The sequence below is a fragment of the Sciurus vulgaris genome (assembly GCF_902686455.1).
Source record: "Sciurus vulgaris genome assembly, chromosome: 8".
Lineage (NCBI taxonomy): Eukaryota > Metazoa > Chordata > Mammalia > Rodentia > Sciuridae > Sciurus > Sciurus vulgaris.
The window spans coordinates 60,966,376-60,987,482 of NC_136468.1; the positions used below are offsets into that span (position 1 = coordinate 60,966,376).

General features: G+C 32.7%; 1 protein-coding gene across 1 annotated transcript in view; it reads left to right on the forward strand.

The window, feature by feature from the left end:
- Window positions 1-21,107, forward strand: part of LOC306667640 (cadherin-related family member 4-like) — a gene marked incomplete at both ends in the record, with an annotated part of 136,546 nt that overhangs the window by 6,058 nt on the left and 109,381 nt on the right. Inside the window, 6 exons of the mRNA XM_079150381.1 lie at window positions 4,599-4,769; window positions 12,138-12,232; window positions 13,824-13,946; window positions 15,849-15,952; window positions 17,534-17,679; window positions 19,481-19,663. Coding sequence (XP_079006507.1) covers window positions 4,599-4,769; window positions 12,138-12,232; window positions 13,824-13,946; window positions 15,849-15,952; window positions 17,534-17,679; window positions 19,481-19,663 — 822 coding nt within the window. The remainder of the gene's footprint in view (window positions 1-4,598; window positions 4,770-12,137; window positions 12,233-13,823; window positions 13,947-15,848; window positions 15,953-17,533; window positions 17,680-19,480; window positions 19,664-21,107) is intronic.

A 21,107-nucleotide genomic window follows, 5' to 3' on the forward strand; every position in this document is an offset into this window, starting at 1 on the left:
TCCGGATATTTGGCTCCTCACCACACTAAACTAATCACTCCCCCGCAAGCCCTGGGGACTCCAATGCATCCCTCACAGTGTTTCTATTTCCAGTTCTGCCACCATCTCTTATGTTACTGTGATGTTCACACTCTGTCCAATCTAGCACCTCACATGGGAGTCCCTTTACCTTATCCAGTGAAAATCCTGTACCTATATCCCCATGTCTTTAAAATTAGCTTCCATTTACACACTCTTGGGGTTGCAGCCAGAACTTCAGCACCTAGAGCAATTCCATTTTTGCACTCTTAATTCAGAATCTCACTCTTAGGCATCTTTCAGCTCTTTTTTCAGTTATTAATATTATACTGTTTAGTCATTATCTTTAAGGTCACCAGTCCATTGATTTATTTTCTTTCTATCATTCACCTCTTTTCTACTTCCCTGTCATTTTGATCCTTAACATTATCCTTGGATAACGTGTCCTGTGGTTCCTCTTGCAATTTCTCTCCTGGAAAACTCCAACACAAGATTAATTAGTTATTAATGTTTCCTGCTATGCCTGGGCTAATGGATGTTGTTGGAGAAAAATCACATGAATCAACATGCTAATTGTAGGTTATACTTGGCCCAAAATGCTTTCTGGACATCCTTCAATTATATTTTTTAAGTGAGAAAAAGATATTTACTTTCTTCTTCGTTCCTTCCCTTCTCTTAACCTTTAAGTGGTCTTTTAAGCCTTTTGTATTTCAATAAAATCATTCATGCCCAATGTTCCTTTCTTTTTCCTGTCTTCTTTTTGATTTTTTATAGAGTATCTAACTTCTCATTAGACTGGTCAAATATCTTTAAAGAGTTCTAATAGTACTTTTCTTCACTCCCACACATATCATTTATTCTTCTATGAAGTTCACTATGACGTGATAGATTACTCCATCAAGACATGTCACCATGTATAACAATCTCCTTTATTGATATACCCAATGCCATATTTTGTCCTGATCCCATATAATATCTCTTTAAGATCTGGATGTGAAAAAAAAATCACTCTCTACTTTTTGAAATACATTCATATTTATCTTTGACATGATTTTATGCAGATTTTCCCTATTTACTACCTCTATCTCCTTTTCCTGTTCTTCCTACTTATTCTCTTTCTTCCTTTTTTTTTTTTTTTTTTTTTTGTTATTCTGTACATGTTTGTAGGGTGTGATTCAGGGCTATTTAGGTTTCTTTGCATTTACATTCTGCACATTCCACCTTGCATCTGTCTTGGCTAGAACCACACCTATGTATCCCTTGACTACAATTACAAAAAAAATATTCTTATGATCCCAAATATATACACAAGGCTCAAACACTGTGACTCAACTCCAGATCATAAATATGTTTTCAAACATATTAAATTCAATGATTCAAATCTAGACTGATTAATGCTGCTACTTTAATCTTTGTGTGAGTTTTATAAAACATCCCTGGAGCCAAGAGGTAGGGTGTGTAAATCTCAGCTACCCGGACCCCCAACCATCATCAAAAACACCACCAGTAGCCTGGTGCTGTCTACAGTTCAGAATATGCTGTGACAGGCATTTGTTACAGATTCCTTGCATCATGTTTTCTACCTCATGGACTCAATCATAAATTCTTTGGATTTTAAATCCTTAGGCTATTTTTCTAACTCCATGTTCTATCAATGTACTTTCCCATTACATCTCCTGAAATATTTTATACCAATCTACACAGAATTGCTTCTTTACTTCTAGACTTCCTTCACAATTTTATTTCCTGAAGGTAATTTTTATTTATTTATTAATAACTTTATATTTTCTCCATGATAAAATCCAAATTGTTTAAACTGGCATACAAATATCTTTAAATTGTGGCTCCCTTTTATATTTTCATACTGAAAAGATACAACTCTCCATTAAGTGTTTTATATTTTAGTCAAAATATACATTTCTTAATGCAAAATATTCTTTCTCTGGGTCTTTCAATATATTTTCTGCTTCCTTTTCTACTGACCAACTCCTTCATATCACTATCAATTATTAGTTCAAAAATAATTCCCTCCAAGTAACTGCAGCATCTACCCTGCTCTCAACACTGCATAAAATGTTCCTTTATGTATTTTTAATCCACTTTATTTAGCAGCTTTATTTCCTTGATTGTACCTCTTGAGCCCAAGGACTGTGCCTGATTCACCTGTTTTCCCTATTTTATTAGTATATATCCCTATACTAATAAACTCATGGCTATATTTCCAATTCTTATTCCACCTCTTTGACTCTGCCTTCCTCCTTTATCTGTCTTAAGGGACTATGTAACAAACTTCCTCAAGACATTGTGGCTGCAGACAACACTGAGTTGGCTGAAAGATTCTTCCTCTGTTCTTGTTTGGGCTCATTCTGAAGTCTAAGTTTTAAAGATTTGATTAATCTCGGAAAGCACATGTTTATTTCTGAAACTAATCTACCCATGTCGTCATCAAAATTAATTTGTTTCCTTTTAGCTTCTCTAAGGTGCTGTGTTACCTAAGTTTCTATCAGTATATGAAATATTTGAGATAAATCAACCTATAAAAAGGTTTATGATTTTTGAAGACTACAGTCCATGCTTGGTTGGTCCTGTTGCTTTACACCTTTGGCAAGGTAGTACATCATGGTGGGAGTACATTGGTGCAAAAAACTTCTCATCTCATGGCTGGGAAGTAAAGAAGAAGAAGAAAAGACTAAGCCCCTCAGTCCTCCTCAAGGGCATGCCTCAATGACCCAAAGACCTCTCACTATGCTCCACTTTACTTAAAGATTCCACCATATTCCATTAGCACCAAGATGGAGAACCAAGTCTGGAACACACAGGAATTTGGGAAACACTTCAGATTCAAACTATAGCAGATGCCATAGCCTACTGATGCTATTCCTGGTGACTCATCTACAAAATCCTGGGATTACACTAGCACTGGGAAGTCAGGTTCCACTTAAAAATATATTGCAGAAATGTCTTCCTTTGATAGTTGGTGTCGCTAGTCCCTAAGTGGTTCTAGTTGTTTCTAGTGAGCCACAGATTATTTGGTACATTGTCAATATTGGTATTGGGACTCTTCCTCTGTTATATCTTCATACCAAAATAAGGAGGAAAAAATCTTTCTTGGGAGTTAAGGGAGAGTCATGAGACCATTCAATCAAGTTTTAGTTCTCTTAATCAGTCTAGAGAATCACTAGGAGACACCATGTTAAACACATATCCAATGGTTGATTCTATTAATATTCCTTTGAGGTTTGATTCAACAACACATTTTGAGATAGTTTCTTGAACTATTTACAAGGAACCTATAAGCTCCATTTCAGTTTGAAAAAAAGTTCAGGTTAGGTTATTCTGGTTTCTTGTAATGTCTCGACCTGACCTGACTCTTATTATTCCATAAAGTTGCAAAAGAAAATGTATATAAATTTGTAGGAAATTTATTTGTTTCAGGGAAACTCATTTTTTTGTCTTTATTAAATTCATTACTCAAGAATAATTAGTATATATTTTAAAAACCTATTGCCACTTGATAATAGAGAATTTCTCAGAATAAAGAATAATTTCTTTTCTAATTTAGTAGATTTTATAACTCAAAGCTTTCAAAGCATCACAAATATTATATCAATTTTTTAAATAATTTATTTGCTAATATAATTTGTAATTCATTTAAAAATACCCAAATTTAGGAGAGCAGGAAAGGGAAGGTACTGGAGGATGAAATTGACCAAATTATGTTTTGGGCATATGCAACTATATCACATGAAATCACGATGTTATGTTATATATAATTATAATGCACCCCTACGAAATTAATTTTAAAAGTTCATATTTAGCAGAACTTATATTGCTAATAATAACAAAATAAAAACTGTCATTTTTATTAGTGTCTATATTTTTCTTCCTTTCATATATACTTTTCTTATCTTAACTGATTCTTTTACTCCCAGGTGCTCCAGTCCAGTGGGGAATTGGTGTTTACTGTTGCAATCAGGAGCACATATAATTATCTTTCCTGAGGCAGTAAGCCTCCTTTGATAACAAAGAATTCTTGGTGCTCAAGTTTATCTTTGAGCCAGCTCAAAATTCTGTCAAACTTATGTTATAATTTTAGGGTAAATTCAATACAACTAAGGAGGTTGAATATAAAACAACATTTTTTTTTCTCTTTTAATAAAAAATAGACATGAATATGGTTATGACATGATCTCTGTTGTTGATGGTCCCTGTTGTCTTTGGCAATGATTTTCAATGAAAATGTTTGAGGGGAAAATACAGTTGAATAAAAATGTATGTCTTAACTATGAACCAATTTGAAAAGAAAACTCTAGCTTTTGCTATCCTTTTGCACATTTGAATTTTTTTTATGAGGTGGCTAAAAATTAAAAATTAAGACTACTTGCTTTCTTAATTTCTAAAAATTCATTAAAAATTCATATGGTGCTTGTTAATTGGGTGATGTCGGGTAGATTATGTCATTTCCAATTTACATTCTTAATAAAAGAGTTCAAATATGTAATTCTAACATCTTTTAAAATGAAAAAGGTATATTTCTTAGACTGAAAGTAATTATAATTTTTGAATTATTTCTTTACTAGGTTCTGGTGTAATCACTTCTACCAAAATTTTTAATTATGAAACAGATCCAAAAAGGTTTCTATTTATAGTTGATACTGGAGGACTCATGAGACGTGTTTTGACTATTAATATTATTGATGTTCCTGAACCTCCAAACTGTATGGCTGATCCCCAGTTTTCTGCAGGCACAGGTATTACACATCATTTTCCTATGTTTACTTTCAATAGCTAAGAAGTCAGGTCTACTTTTTCAGGTACAAATGATCAGTGATTTTTTTTTAATTATGTATATAAGGTATTTATATAAGTACATGAAAATATGTTCAGATATTCATGTATACAAGAACACATATAATCTCTCTCTCTCTCTCTCTCTATGGAATATGTCAAAAACAGTTTTACTATGTAGAAACTCACTTTTAAATTTTTTAATTATTTATTTTTTTGAACCAGGGATTGAACCTAGTGGCGCTTTACCACTGAGTCACATCCCCAGCCCTTTTTATTTTTTTATTTTGAGACAGGGCCTCACCAGATTGCTTAGAGTCTCATCAAATTGCTGAGGTTGGCCTCAACTTGCAGTCCTTCTGCCTCAGCCTCCTGAGCTGAGCTGCTGGCATTATAGGTATGTGCTACCATGCCCAGCAGCAAGAGATTCTTCAAAGAACTTGTAAACAAAATAAGGCAGGAGAGACAAAGTAAAAGTTTTGATAATTCAAAAGTTTAAACTTTCACTTGTGAGCATACCAAAAAATAATTTATTTTTAATGTCTTTTTAAAATTTTTATTTTATTTGTTCCAATTAGTTGTACATGACAGTAGAATGCATTTATACATTTTGATAGATGATACATAAATAGAGTGTAATCGCTCATTTTTCTGATTATACGCATCGCAGAATCACATCGGTCATGCAGTCATACATGTACGTGAGGTAATAATATCTGTTTCACTCTACTATCATTCCTTCCCTTACACCTCTCCCCTCTCTTCACTCCCCTCTACCTAAACTAAAGTAACTCTATTCTTCCCTATCTGTCCCCCACTTTATTGTGAATTAGCTTCTGCATATCAGAGAAAACGTTCGGCCTTTGATTTTTTGGGTTTGGCTTTACTTAGCATGATATTCTCTAACTCCATCCATTTACCAGCAAATGCCAGAACTTCATTCTTCTTGAAAGCTCAGTAATATTCCATTGTATATATTTATACCACATTTTCTTTATGCGTTCATCTGTTGAAGGGTATCTAGGTTGGTTACATAGTTTAGCTATTGTGAATTGAGCTGCTATAAACATTGACGTGGCTGTGTCACTGCAGTACGCTGATTACAAGTCTTTTGGGTATAAATTGAGGAGTGGGATAACTGGGTCAAATGGTGGTTCCATTTCAGACACTATTTTAATTTTTCAAAGAATTGGGGGAAGACAACCATCAATCAAATTTAAAAAATAAATGTAATATTTCAATGGAGATACGGTAACATAAATAAGACACACTTGTATTAAGAAAGCAAATAATAATGTGTGTTTCTGTCAGAGACATAAGAGAAACTTTCTCTAAATAACTGACCATTTACCTTAAATCTAAACTCAAATGAGATTCAACAAGCAAGGGGAAGAAACAGTGTTTCCTGCAGAAAGAACCAAGCACAATGCTCTGAAGGAGAATAGAGCATGGTGATCAAGAATATTGAAAGTCTAGTATGATCAAAATGGAAAGAACACTAGTAATATTCCACCAAAGGATTACCCAAAGTAATAAAGTAATTTTAAGCATGTCTGTCCTTGTCCTAAGGGTAGTGGGAATCCTCTGAAGTATGGTAAGCTGATAGGTATTTCAAACAGATCTATCTGTTTGAAAGAGAAAGAAGACAGAGACAGAAGTAGGCTTAGTGAGCAAGCATTGCTAAGGGCCAGAAAATAAGTATATTTTTTATTTGCTCTAATTAGTTATACATGAGAGTAGAATGCATTTTGACACATCATATATAAATGGAGTATAACTTCTCATTCTTCTGATTGTACATTATGTAGAGTTACGCTGATCATGTAATCATATATGTACATAGGGTAATGATGTCTGATTCATTCTCCTATCCTTTCTACCCCCAAATCCCTCCATCCCTCCACTCACTTCTGCCTAATCCAAAGTACCTCTATTCTTCCCTAGCCCCTCCCTGTTATTGTGAATTAGCATCTGCATATCAGAGAAAACATTTGGCCTTTGTTTCTCTAGGATTGGCTTATTTTGCTTAGCATGATATTCTCCAGCTCCATACAATAAATATTTTAAGCTGCATATCACAAGGCAAACTGGAGGATATTATTTATGTAGTACTTAAATAAGAAAGGATACAAATATCTATACATTTTTCCTGACACAAGTTTTATAGTATAATAGTAGTAGCCACAACAAGTATGATTTTGTACTATTGGTCTACTAAAAAGAAAAACACATTTTCTTTTTGAGGGATATAGCATATTCTTTTATGGGATAAGATATTAAATAACTTAGTATCAGTGAATGACTTTCTTGCTTGGTTAAACAACTGAACCACTCAGGATCTTATTTTGGTTGCAGTCTCTTTTTTTGTGAATAAAATTTGTCATGGAACATTTAGGTTAAATTTGTCTACTTTTTCTGACCATTGATTTCCATCTAAGTGAGGATATTGTGATGAGAGCTTAGTCAAGCACATGCCTGAGAAAACTGGGACCCTCAACTCACATGACATGCATTATATTCTTTTAGTAGAGTTAAAGAGCCATTGTATAAGAACACAAATCTTCACCACATAATTCAACAGAATATTTCACACTCCATCATGCCTTAAAAGTGTGTCATTTAAAGTCTACTTTTCTCTTCCTGTTTTCCCATGATGGATAGGCATGGTGATTAAGAATAGTACGGGACTGAGAATGCTGTTATGACGGATTTATTGGAATTCATATTTGAAGTGAAGAGAGCACTATGTATGGTGTCATTCCTGTCACTCAACACTGCTTTGTAGAAAGAATGCAGCAATAGACAATCTGTAACAAGGGGGTATATATGTTTCCTGTCCGTATTTTACTTGTAAACACTGAAACTTAATTTCATATATATTTCTTGTGTCACAAAATAGTAATATTCTGTGATTTTTTTAAGTCACCTTAAACCATTTACATTTAAAACTGTGAAAACTCAGAGTCACAGTGCACAAGAAAACAGGCATTGGTCTTGATTGGCCTGGGGAGACTGAAGACTTGTAGAGTAGAAAGAGAAAGAGAAGTTATCAGGTTATTTCAAAAATCCAGGGAAGGAATGATAGAGTTTGGCCTAAGAAGGTGATGGAGATAAAGAGAAAAGGATAGTCTTGAGGTATTCAGGTAGGAAATTAATCTGATGAGGAATTAAATAGAAAGAAAGAGAGGACAAATCCCAGACTTCTGATTTGCATAACTGGTGTGGAGAGCCTCGGGTAAGATAGGACAGCTTAGAAATAGACCAAATTTGAAGGGACAATCCCCGAGTTCACTTTTTGAATGTCATATTTGATATGCCTTTGTTATATCAAAGAACGGATTTAAGTTAGCAGTTGAGCTCAGAGGTCTTGCCCAGGGCTATAAATGTTTTGTAATTGAAACCATGGATTTGGATGAAATCACTCAGTCACAATACAGACTTAGAATAAAAGCCGGCATAGGGCCAGACCTTGAGGAACTCCTACACTTAATGACGTGGGGAAGAAACTGAGCCTGCCAAAGGCACTAAGAAAGAGTGACTGAGTTTGTAGTAGAAGATGGAGAGAGTTACGCCATGAATGGCAAAGGGACTGTGTTTCAGAACAGTGGTTAGCAGACTGAATTCTACAGTCGACCAAGATGGGGGATTAAAAAGTTCATTGCATTTAATTGGTGATGTAGGAGATATGATAAGTCATGAACTTGGGAACCATGTTATGGGTGATAGAAGGTGGAAGACAGAATGGAGCAGATTAGTGATATTGTGAAAAGAGAAAGCGCTTCCATAGAAATTTGAATGTGAAATCAGACACAAGGCAGAGTATATCAGAATTTCAAGATTGTTGTCTGGTTTACTCTTTAAAAAATAATTGTTGTATTATAATCTCACACAATAGTGAAATTTATTGTTACATATTTGCACCTGCACATGATGTAACAATGTAATTTGTTCCTTTTGGTTCCCCAGTACTTTCCCTTTCCCTCCCTGGTTTACTTCTTTTTGAAAGATGTCTGGGTTATTTTACAAACAGAGGAGGAGAACTGATTTTACTGCAAGGTTGAAGACACATTAAAAAAAAAAAAAAAGTAGGAAAGAGATGGAATCAAAGTACGGGGGAAATCAATGAATCATCTATGAGTCCAGTCTACCCATCCATCTTCTAAACTTTTACATGTCCATACTTATAATTTTAATTTATTTATATGTTTGACAAATTTAAAAAGTCTTGAAAATTTGAATCTCAAAGATTACACTTGGAACCCAATTTCTGAAAAAAGTGCTTCAGAGTTGTGGGTCCCAATTTATTTGGGTGTGTGCTTGACAGAAATTTTCTTTATTTTTGCAATTAAGATGGTACTACAAAAACATGATTTATTATTCAAAATAATATTTCTCATCTCTAGATTTGAAAAAACATGAATGTGAACTGTAAACTTTTTTTTTAGAAAAATAAAAGAAGTAAAATATTTACCATTTTGAAGTTTGGACCCCACAAAACAAAATTAGCTATTCATTTTATTAAGTGATCAATATTAAATCCCCTTAAGTTTGATTGTAAAAATAAAATAGGATTTTGCATATGCAAGTCTATTATAGTGTGCTCAAACAGCACATCGTTCCTCAAGAACTACAGAAGGAACACAGATTACATTAAAAATATAATGTTTATTCCACTTATTCCATTATGCTGCAACAAAAGCATTTTTTAAATCAAATTTCACTATGATCTATAGTGTTCTCTGATAACCATGAGTAGTTATTTTTCAAAACAAACACAGATCTACAAATCCACTTTTAATAAGGATAGTGGTTATACATTTGAATAAGTAATGAGAATCCTCTCTTTTTTTTTCTTCCTGTCTTGGTTAAGGGGTAAGACGCCAGGTTATCTCATCTGACTTCTCCTGGTCTCTTAGACCCCTGAATCTTAAAGGGCCCTGAAGGCTCTTGAGTCTTATAACCATCTACTTTCTGTTTTCTATTGTCTTGTTGGCTCTGACCAGGATATGAGGGGATAGAAGGTATATACTCAGGGATGACAGAACTCCTACAGGAGATTGTAGATTATTAAGACCTTGCTGGTTAAGATTTGGAATCTGTAAAAAGGATTTCACCTGATTGGGAACTTAATGGCTGTTCAGGAAATTTGCCAACTTTGATTTTCCCAGACAATTATTCCAGAAGTACTTAGAAATTTTAGTATGATTCCTACAGATGTGCAGTGCTCTTTTTCTGCCAAGAGAAGGAAGGCTAACTGTGTAAATGTTGAAGAGAAGTCAAGTAAGATGGACAGTGAGTGTCTACTTGGGTCCATTGGTCTGGCAGCATGGAGGCAATGACTTTATTTTTGGAGCAGTTTCTATTTGTAGATAGAAGAAAAGACTGAACAGGATATGAAGAAATCCATAAACTCTGGCCCTGAAGGGACTTGAGCATGTTTAAATGCGAATGGGAAGTAGACAGAAGTAAGGAAGTGACTGAAAATGAGAGGTAAATTTAGAGTCAGGTCTTAAGAGAAAGAACAGGTGAGTCAACTCACTATGAACAGGGTGTATTTTTAGTGATGAAATTTTCTCCTTTACCATAAAAAAAGGGAAGAATGTGCACATATAAGTGAATTGGTATATCCTATGGGAAAAGGTCAGCTACCACTAGAGCTTACTTGTTTCTCTTTTTTTTTTTTATTACTTTTTTTATTATTATTATTTTCTGATTCATTGGACACAAATGGGTTCCCTTTATTCTGTGTAATAAGATGAGAGCTCCCCTGGGAACAGCAAGAAGGCAGGGGAAGGGGCAAGAGGTTTGGGGCAAAAGACAAGCTTTGAAATAACTGTTGTAGAAAGTTGAAGAGTAACAGAGTAGAGACTTGCATAAGAGATTCAGGGTCAAATACAGTCAATTCTCTAATAATGTCTTTATAACTAGTAGGTTAGGCCTATTCTCTAAAGTAACAAAATTTGACATTTGTCCAATTTTTGAAAAAGTTAAAAAAAATTAAGCCCAGTGTTCTATTTGAGTCAAAAAAAGTAATTCTAGATACCAGCATACTACTAGTACATAATTTATTTCACTCATTCATTTAAAAATTTAGTATTATCTTAAAATCTATTTAGTTTTTATTATTGATTTGTCTTTAAGAAAATAAGTTTGGGGATGCATTTTTTACTCACTTATATATTTTTCTATCATAAAGCAAGCATGGTACACTAAGCAGAACATAATTTTCTGGGTTTTTAAAAAAATATATTTTGAGTAGACTCAATTTTTCTGGTAATAATTTAATGGCAACATTGGGCCTGATGTTAGCTTTACTTTTTGTCTTATCTTCAGTTTTTCTGGGTCTTGTTTAATATAAGGCTTTATGGTAGTATGGAAACTTGAAACTTTGCTAGGATTTGTTGAAATTATTTATTATTTTTTAATTTACTTAAAGTCTTAAAATTTGGTCATACTCTGTCTTTAGGTTATACTGAGGGCATGAATTTGGTGTAATGTTATTTCTTCTTTTTTTCTGTGTTGTTTTTGGAGATAAAATTGGAAAACATCATTCTAGGTGGCCACCATTAAACTAAGTTACCCCCAAATCTGGTCACTCACTTTAAATATAACTACATTACAAAAATTAAATTCAGTTGAGCAGCTTATTAAAATTTAATTTTATTATGACATATAAAATTTGTTCCAACAATTTATGTAAGAAATATAAAAATTTTTTAATGTCTTATTACTCAAGTTAAATTTTATTTCAAATTTATATTCCAAATAGAGTGTAATGAAATACACACACATACACACCCACATTCAGAAACAATAAGCCAGAAATAAACAAAATAATCAATTTAACCTGAACATGTTGGATTGTGAGTTGGGTATTTTTACTCAAGGTTAAGCATGCAGGAAGATGTTAGAAGTGTGTGAGAATTTGAAGTTAATCAGTTATCTATTGTTTGCTTCCGTAAGAAACAGAGTTCTTCATTGCATGACCCCATTAATCTAGAAACTGGAATAGTGAAATCTTGTGTCATAGCGTCCTGCTGGCTTCCCACAGTAAAGTTTGTCAGCACATACGTGATACTCTTTCTCATGAAATTAGTTTCAACAGATAGTGCTAAGAGGTAAGAAAAAGTTACTCTGGGGAACAGGAAGGATGACAAGAAGTCAAAACGGAAAAAAATAAGTAAGTAAAAAATACATTGCTACCTTAAAATGTTATTCCAGCCCCACACTCTAATCTGAAATTACTATTGTTCATTTTTATTATATAGATATTATGAAAACACAATATACTTCAATTTTTAATACAGTATGTTGATTTTTTTTTCTCACAGCTACCTTGGAAATTGGTGAGGACTACCCATTATTTCAATCAGTTTATAGAGTAATTGTCACAGATGAGGACTTTGCAAATGGTGATCAGCTGACTGTACGTGGCCATCATCATGTGAGATGCATGTACTGCTTCAGCAGATATACAGAGCAGTGCACTGGAGATGTTTTTTAAGAGTAGTTGATAAAATTTGATAATTGTAGAGCTCATAAAGAAGTTAGAAATCACTAAAATATAATATTTGTGTTAATGTTGGAAATGGTATTTTTAGAAGAAAACTTGCTTGAGATTTATATTAAAATGATGTAATAACTTCTCATTGAGGTGGGGGCTAGGAGAAAAACATTCATGGTGAGGAAAAACCAGGGCTTTGCCTTTGGAATGTTAATCAGACTGTTTTACTTTTCTATGTCAATAATACATGTGAAATATAGATATTAATATTTACATTTACACAGATATACATACAAGTCTCAGTATCCTAATTACTAAGAATTTAACTCAAAGAAACTTGCTTTTCTCATAAATGATTTATGGCTGTAATGTCTCTTAAAGAGTTGGCAAAATAAAAAGAACCTATAACCCATAAAGTTCTATCTGGAGAGTTTAGTTGTGCACTGAACTGCAAAAGTCAGCATGCTGGCTCTGCAGCTGTTCTTTCTGAACATGTACTGAAGTAGTTTACTACTTCTAATTTAATAACTCACAGCATGAAGGAATGAAGCACCACATGGCATTGGGACTGTCAGCTGGCTGGGCGGTTATAGATTGAGCACTATTGGTGATTGTGTGATCCTGGGGAAGTCACTTATCTATCCTGCCCTTGATTTCAACAAGTATAACATATTTTCCTTTCTTTCCCTGACCTTTAGTGATATATGTGCTGCTGTCAATCCAAGTATTCAAAATCCCTGTGGAATGCTTGCTGTAGACTAGCTGATATGAAATTGTTAAGAAACATGAGATACTTTCCATTAGATGATATATTTTCAGAGGATTAAAAAAATAACTTATGGTTTAGTTGAATATAGTTATTTCTAGTTCTGTCATTTGCAGGAACATGAGAAGTACCAGAGGGTGATTGTTTTAAAATTCAGTGTTTTGAAAAATAGTCATATTGCTAAAGAATAGAATGCAAATTTAATTGAAAAGAAATCAACAGCAGTAATTGAACTTCTTCCTAATGAATTTTTATCTCATTTGTAGATTAAATTTACTTTGTTAACTTTTAGAATAGAGTTAACTAACTCTCCCTGTCCTCAAAAGTGGTGTCAAATAAACTGAAATTAAAATGAAGAATATAAAACAAATCACAAATTACATATTCAACCATGTGAATATTTGAAATTTGTTTATACTCATAATTCTTGTTTTATTTTGTAAAATTTAAATAGTGATGAGTTTATTTTGTATATTCATTCAAAGTTGCATTAATTTGAAGAATCAGAATTAATTATATTTTAAAAGTTCTCTGAAACAAATGTAGAGTGTTGTGCAGCTCTGTTAAAAAGAAGTTTCAATTATTTATTGGCTAAACAACTGAATTATTTTGCCTCTACTATGAATAACAATTTATCAGTGGTTCTGATACCATCTAGATCATGAAGAAAAATTGAAACTAATTATATTTTATCTATTATTGTATCCTAACAATCTTCTGTTACTTTGGTATATTTTATTTTTCTAGTACACCATTGAGACACAGTTGTCTGGACCAAAGAAAGGAGGAAATTCTTTTGGAGTGGATCCAGTAAATGGTGTTGTTAGCTTGAGAGGTGGAGATCCCTTGGACTTTGATGATGGATATCATGTAATACATTTATTTATTTTTCTATACAGAGTGAGAGGGATTTTTAAAAATAATTTTGAATTCTTCATAAAAAATAAACACATTGTTATTTTAAAGGAAGAGTAATATTTTCTGATATTCATTTGTATTTTCAGTCAACCAAGTCTAGATTAAAACCTTATTGTTAGCAAAACATACTGATTGTGTCTTAAACTTTTAGATTAAATTTTAAATCCTTCTGAATATCAGAGAAAATGGAAGAAATTTAAAATGGTCAAGTTTTCATATTGAAACTGAGTATACATACCCTGCCTCATTTAGAATATTAAAAGATTTAGGTAGCCAAGGTAAGATCAAGTATAAGCCTTATGATGAATTTGAGACTAACACAGTGGGAAGGAAAATTTCTGGTAGTTCTGAAAAACATAATGTAAGGAAAGCATTTTGGGAATGATTTTTTTTTTTTTTTGAGTGAAAAACAAAGAATATGTAAGTAGGAACAGCTGATTGGAAAGAAACCAGCTAAATGGCTATTGAGATAGTCTGTTCACACAGAAATTAGGTGTGAAAATTGAGAAATAGAGGATGTTATTATCATCATCATCATTCTTTTTATTATTGTAAAAACATTTCTGTTTTCAGGAATGCCTCCACATGCAATGATTCAATAAGGTGACAAAAGAAAAGGACAAAAGGGAAGATGCAAGACATTACAGTAAAAGTAGAGAATGTATACTGCTGATTAGGTTTTTGGGAGGAAAAAGAGATGATATTTAACTCAACAATCGAGTCTGCAAGACATAAATGGAAGAAAGCAGATGAATTCTATTGAAAGAGCAATTCGGATTTGTTGAATCTTGGAGTGTAACAGAAAGGCCAAAGTTACATAGCTTTTAAATAATTGGAGAATTAGGAATAATTTGAGGTTAGAGTGAGGGAAAAAAAAGTAAATTAACAAAGTAAATTTAATCTACAAATGAGATAAAAATTCATTAGGAAGAAGTTCAATTACTGCTGTTGATATCTTTTCAATTTAGTGTGCATTCTATTCTTTAGCAATACAACTACTTTTCAAAACACTAAATTTTAAAACAATCACCTTCTGGTACTTCTCATTTTCCTGCAAATGAGCTATGTATTTAAGCAATTTTCAGATGTATACTTCTCACCCTTCCCTGCCTCACTTCCACTGCTGCCTTTACTCACCCCTTCAATCAAATTCCTATTTAGCCCTCCTTAAACTTTCCACTATGTACCTAATGAGATCTGCATTACCTGTCCAAGAAACTGAAGTTTGGTACAATCACTGTCAGCTTCACCCAAAGAGTCCTGTACATTGTGGGTAGCTATTGAGTGTTTGCTCAGGAAAGGCACATAGTGGATCTCTTATTGCCTCAGTGATGTATTGTTTTTGTTTTCAAAGGGACAACTCATAATTAAAATAAATATCTAAGGGTTGAGATGCATGACAGGCCGACAAGAAATGTATTTGAGGGCTGTTGACCTTCTCAACTCTTCAGAAATTGCATCAAGTCCTGAACCCAGAGTAGCTCATGGTCCTGTTCAGGGCTTACCATCAAATAGTCTAATTTGATATTAGTTTCAATGCATTAGATTTTGGGTTTACGATTGAATCTAAAATTTATTCATGTTTTTGGTTCGGTTGCTTCTAGATTTAGGCATATAGCCAAGCTATACAGACCTCTGAGTAAATTTAATGACATAAAAAATGAAGCTATTTTGAAATTTACTACTAACCTAAGTAAGAACACACATATTTATTTTAACTACCTGGAAGAAAAATAAAAAGCTATCTCTAATTGAAGATAAAAAACAACCTAACAGGAGACATATTGTAAAAATATATATGTATTATCAATTACTGAATATTATATTATAAAGTTTCTACAAACTCTTTTCTAGGCTTTCCAGCTTGCACTGAGAGCAACAGATACAACAGGTCTGTTTTGTCAAGGGACACTAATTATCAAGATTATAAACATAAATGATGAGAAGCCTCAATTTGAGTAAGCATATTTATTTCAAAGTATAACCATAAAAGACTGGTTGGAATGAAAGTTTCACATATATTGTAAATAATGATAATAGGGATTATGCAGCTACACTGAAAATATTTTATGATGTTCTGTTAAAAATATGACTATATATCCATAATTACTGCATGGGCTGATAGAAAGTAAAATATGCACTAGAAAATATGGCAAAGCAAATTTAGGAGTGATCAACATGTAATGTAGTTAAAAGATTTTGGTGCATAATTTTTTCCATTTTTTTCTTCGAGGTTTTTCAAAGCTGTTGCATTCATTACTTTTCAATAACTGTAATAATTTAAAATAAAGATTTCACCTTAAAATATAGTTTAAAAGATTTAAACTATTTCATTTTCATATTCCCAAGGTATAATTATAGCATTCAAAAATCTTTGCAGATTGTGAGTGAAAATCAGATGTTTTTCTGTACTTCGAAGTATACTAATTAAATATACCACTGCAATCTAAGAATATTCAAATACTTTTCCTAAATTGGTAAAGAGAAAAACAGTAGTGTTCAAGTTGCTTTCCTTTCTACTACCAAGTTATATTTCTACAGATGACTAAGACGAATTTGCTGAGTCCCTAAGATTGCTATGTCATCTGAAAAAGTGAAGCAAATTTGGAGCTTATTATTTGTGGCAATAGCTGCCCTGCCACTTCATCTATGTATGAAGTGGAGGGACTGTAAACCTTTGGGAGCAATATTCTGTCCCTCTCATGCTTTTAGTAAGTATGAAATTATTACTTTTACTAAATTAGTAGAATTTAATGCTAGAAAAAGCAGTACCAAAATACCAAACTGTCATCCTCGAACACTTTTTTTTCATCTCTTAAGAGACACAGCACAGCCTTCCCTTTTCTTAAACCTTCAGCAAACTTAGCATTGCTTCAACTACACAGCATAATAGGTATTTATAGTTGTACTTCCTAGTAGCAGTGAGATTTTGAACTTTAGGAGACAAGGTTTCGTCATCTGTGCATAAACTAGCATAGCATATGGTGGATTATCAGTAACTGTTTGATGCCTTGAATGAAGGCAGAATGAGAAAAAGATTTAAATTTCAAAAATGTCATAGAATCATCAGGGACATTAAGTGTAACTTAAAGAGGTGAGCAATAAAGTTCCAAAAACCGTCTTGATAGTTGCTCTGATAAGTTAAAATTTGGATAGCATTTCATCAATGGACATATTTATTACCTTATGTTCCATTGGCAACTATTCTATACATGGGATATATGGAATAACAGAAGTATGTAATTCTGTTCTGTTTTTCATTTTTCATGTATTTTGTGTCATGGCATTTTTGATGCTTGGCAAGGAACCAGAGACTTTATTATTGAAAATTAATGCTTATGCAAGAAACTAAGTAACTTTGTGTCACAAATGAATTTTCTCAAAAGTTGAATAGCTTTGTGACACTTCAGTTCTTGACAAGAGGAAGTAGTATGATCACAAATCTCTGCAGTTTATCACAACTTGCAATTATGTGTGTAAGAATTTGTAAATTTGCATCTTCAACCATTTTTTTTTATCACTGTCTTACTTTCCTTTAGGCCATTTCCTTTGGATTCTATTAATGTGACTGAAAAGAAACCTGTAGGAGAAATTATAGCAAGAGTAAAAGCAATAGATCGAGATGAAGATAGCAGCATCACTTATTCCTTTAAAACTAAGCAGGAAATGTTTGCTCTGGACCCTTGTGAGTTTTACATACATTTTTTGGAGACCACTTTGGTTAGACATTCACTATATAATCTCTTCACATTTTTAGAACTTGTTCTGGTTCAACTACTCTTTCAAAATTAAATGTGTAGAAGCACACATACCAAAAACATGTGGCATTTATAGTTGCTATTTCCCTACTTGTTAAAATGGCATTCTTATGAAATAATGGGTGATTTAAAACTATCTTTTTTTTTTTTTTTTTTGGGTGCTGGGGATTGAACCCAGGGCCTTGTGCTTATAGGGCAAGCACTCTACCAACTGAGCTATCTCCCCAGCCCCCTAAAACTGTCTTTTAATAAGTGCCTTAGTTTTTCAGAGATAATTAGTACAAATGCTTCTGTAAAATCCTAGCAAAGTATAGGAAACCTAAGTCATAACTATTGTCTCAATTTTATTTGTAGAGATTGAGACTTTTCCTGGATAATTTGATTAGTATATTTGGTTATGGATAGATTTCTATGTGGACAAGATTACTGTTCTGAAATGCTTTTTCTTACAGGCTGTTGAGGTACTTAATTTTATTAGCTATGGGTTCAAACAGACAATCAAAAGCACCAGGGGAACACTGAGGGAGCTTCTTATGTACTCTCTGAAAGGCTATTTTAACTGTCTAATGCTAGAACTTGAAGTTCACAAGGTAGGAAATCAGGAAGAGAAGATGGGTATAAAGTGGGGAAGGTTAAGGGTAGACAAGAACACAGAGGCATCTCATGGACCCCATGAGACCCACATTGATTCGTATTGACTCTGACCTTGGTGGTTGGTATTTCATGGAAGCTGGGGCATTTCATCACAGGGCTGAGTACACGTAACTGTTCAGCAAGTCAGAGAAGCTGGAAGGTCTCTGACCTTCAGTAGGTCAGGAAATTGCAGGTTCAGCTAGCTAGTTTATACCAACAGTGATGAAGTGGACCAGCCAAAACATGAAGGGAACAAAAGGGCTGCTGCTATCTCCATCCTTCACATTGGCCAAGAAGCTCCCTTGTGACCCACATAAGCCAAAATACATGCAATAATTAGAATTCTGGGAAACAAAGTTTGGCTTAGAAAAGTTGACATATTTCAGAACCATCATACTGATCAACCAACATTTGAGATAATTTATTTAAATCCTTAGAGTTGTTAGCAATTTATGTATTTGTCTTCAAAATGCAAATGTCATTGGGAGAAGAAACTAGCTAAGGACAATTCTGGCAAGACTAAGGCGTTGAGAAAGTGAAGACCACACTCAGGATAGGATTAAATCAGATGATTCCAGAACAAAAAGAAGGAATTCTGGGAGGGAATGTAGGAAGGTGGTAGCAGCAGGGATAGAATCTTCTGCTTTGCAACCTTTTCCTGAGTTTTATTTCTAAGCTCATTTTTCATTCTTTATTCAGTGAGATTAATTTGAAAGGCAAAAGCAATGAATGATAAGGATTTTAAAATGTTTTGACTAATTTTTAAGGCTCAAAAGCATTTATTGTAATTAAAATAAAATACTATGGTTTATGGTTTTTTTTTTTTACAAGTAGTTGTAAACAAATGATGACTTACAAACTTGGACGAAAATCTGATGAAACAATTTTAAATATGTAATTATTTTAACATATAAGCATAAAGTAAGCAAAAGCTTTTACAAGAAAATATTTCCAATGAATGTATAATTGCTAACCATCATTTTTCTTATTCATGGAAAAATATACCATAAAGTGAATTAAAAATTCATCAATATAAAAATAAACTAACATAAACTTAATTATTTTAATTTGGTAATTCTTTATTTCTTTCATTAGTCAAAGGTATAATCACTCTTCTTCAGCCTTTGAATCTTGATAACCCAAATAACTCCAAAATCTACCCTTTGGAAATTGAGGCCAGAGATAATGGAAATAATACTAATACTTACATGTTTACAGTTTTTGTGGAAAATGCAGATGATCCTATTTCCTGTGACTCAAGTTTTTCAACAGGAGCAGGTATATTACAGGTTAACTTTATTTTAAACATATATGAAATGATACAACAGTAAAATTAAAAAATAAAACCTAGCATTTTCAAAGTTTAGTTTTATGAAAAATAATTTAAAAACTGAAAAAAGAGAAGATATAAAATGCTCCTAAAAACAGAACTAGTGTAGTCCAAATAAAAATTGTAACTTTTTTCTTTGAGTGGTAGACAGGTTAGAGGTTAGGAGTAATGACAAAATTATTCTAAGTTTATCTGTCACATATGAATTAATATATGGCTTCAAAAGTTGCCAAATACCAGAAAATATAAATAATAAAATATAATGTTCACCTACTATATTATTCAAGGTATAAGCATAATAGAAAAAAGTAATGTTTCGTAGACATTTAAAAATTAGCAATTTTAAGGTTGGACTTTTGAATAACCACATAGAATATTATGGTAGTAAATATTTTCCTTAAAAAATCATTACTATCTTTCTCCCAGAATTTGTTTCTTAGAGTTTATCTTTGCCAAAATATTAGAAATATGGTCAAGATGTATTGCAAAATTTGTAATAGTGTAACTTTTCAAATAACCAAAATGTTCAACTATAGGAAACTGACCAAAAAGGTGTTATATATTTTAATGAATTGCTACCTAGACTTTAAAAATTACTTTTTCAAAAAATAAGAGTCATGAGATGACAATGATATAAACTTCAGTTTCCTTAATTTTGTGCACAATGATGTGATGTCAATAGATAATTAAAAAGATATATACTATTCTATATGATCATTTCTTTTTTTGTATGTGTACAGTAAATTATTCTAAACATGTCTGTGTTTTTTTGTTTGTTTGTTTGGGGTATTGGGGCTTGAACGCAGAGGCTCTTTACCACTTAGCTATATCCCAAGTTCTTCTCACTTTTTATTTTGAGACGGAGTCTTGCTAAGTTGCCAAAGTTGGCCTCCAACTTGCAATCCTCCTGCCTCAGCCTCCTGAGTCACACCATGCCTGACTCTGTTAATTTTTAATGTGTCTTGTATTAAAAACTCTAGTTTTAATGATAAAATTTCAGTTTATTGATTAACAATCTAATAGTATTATTACAATCATATCCTTGCTCTTCAAAGAGTATTTGCTTATGTTTTCAGGTATATCAATTATGATAGATTTATAAGGAGATACATAGAAGTAGTTTCAGTATGATTAAGATGCATTCCTGAAATATTTGGTGTAATTAAAATTCTGCAAATAAGATTTTATTGGTTTACTTCATTCATAAGATAAAACATTTATAATGCATTATTGGAGTACATAGACCTTTATATATGAAATGCTATAAAATGCTCTTATCCTTTGTGCTATAAAATTCACAGCCTCATATACTATTTCTTAACCTTAGTCTCATGTGTGTTTGAGTTTTTTTTTTTTTTCAGGAAGACCTCCTAAAAATAAAATCTTTGAAAC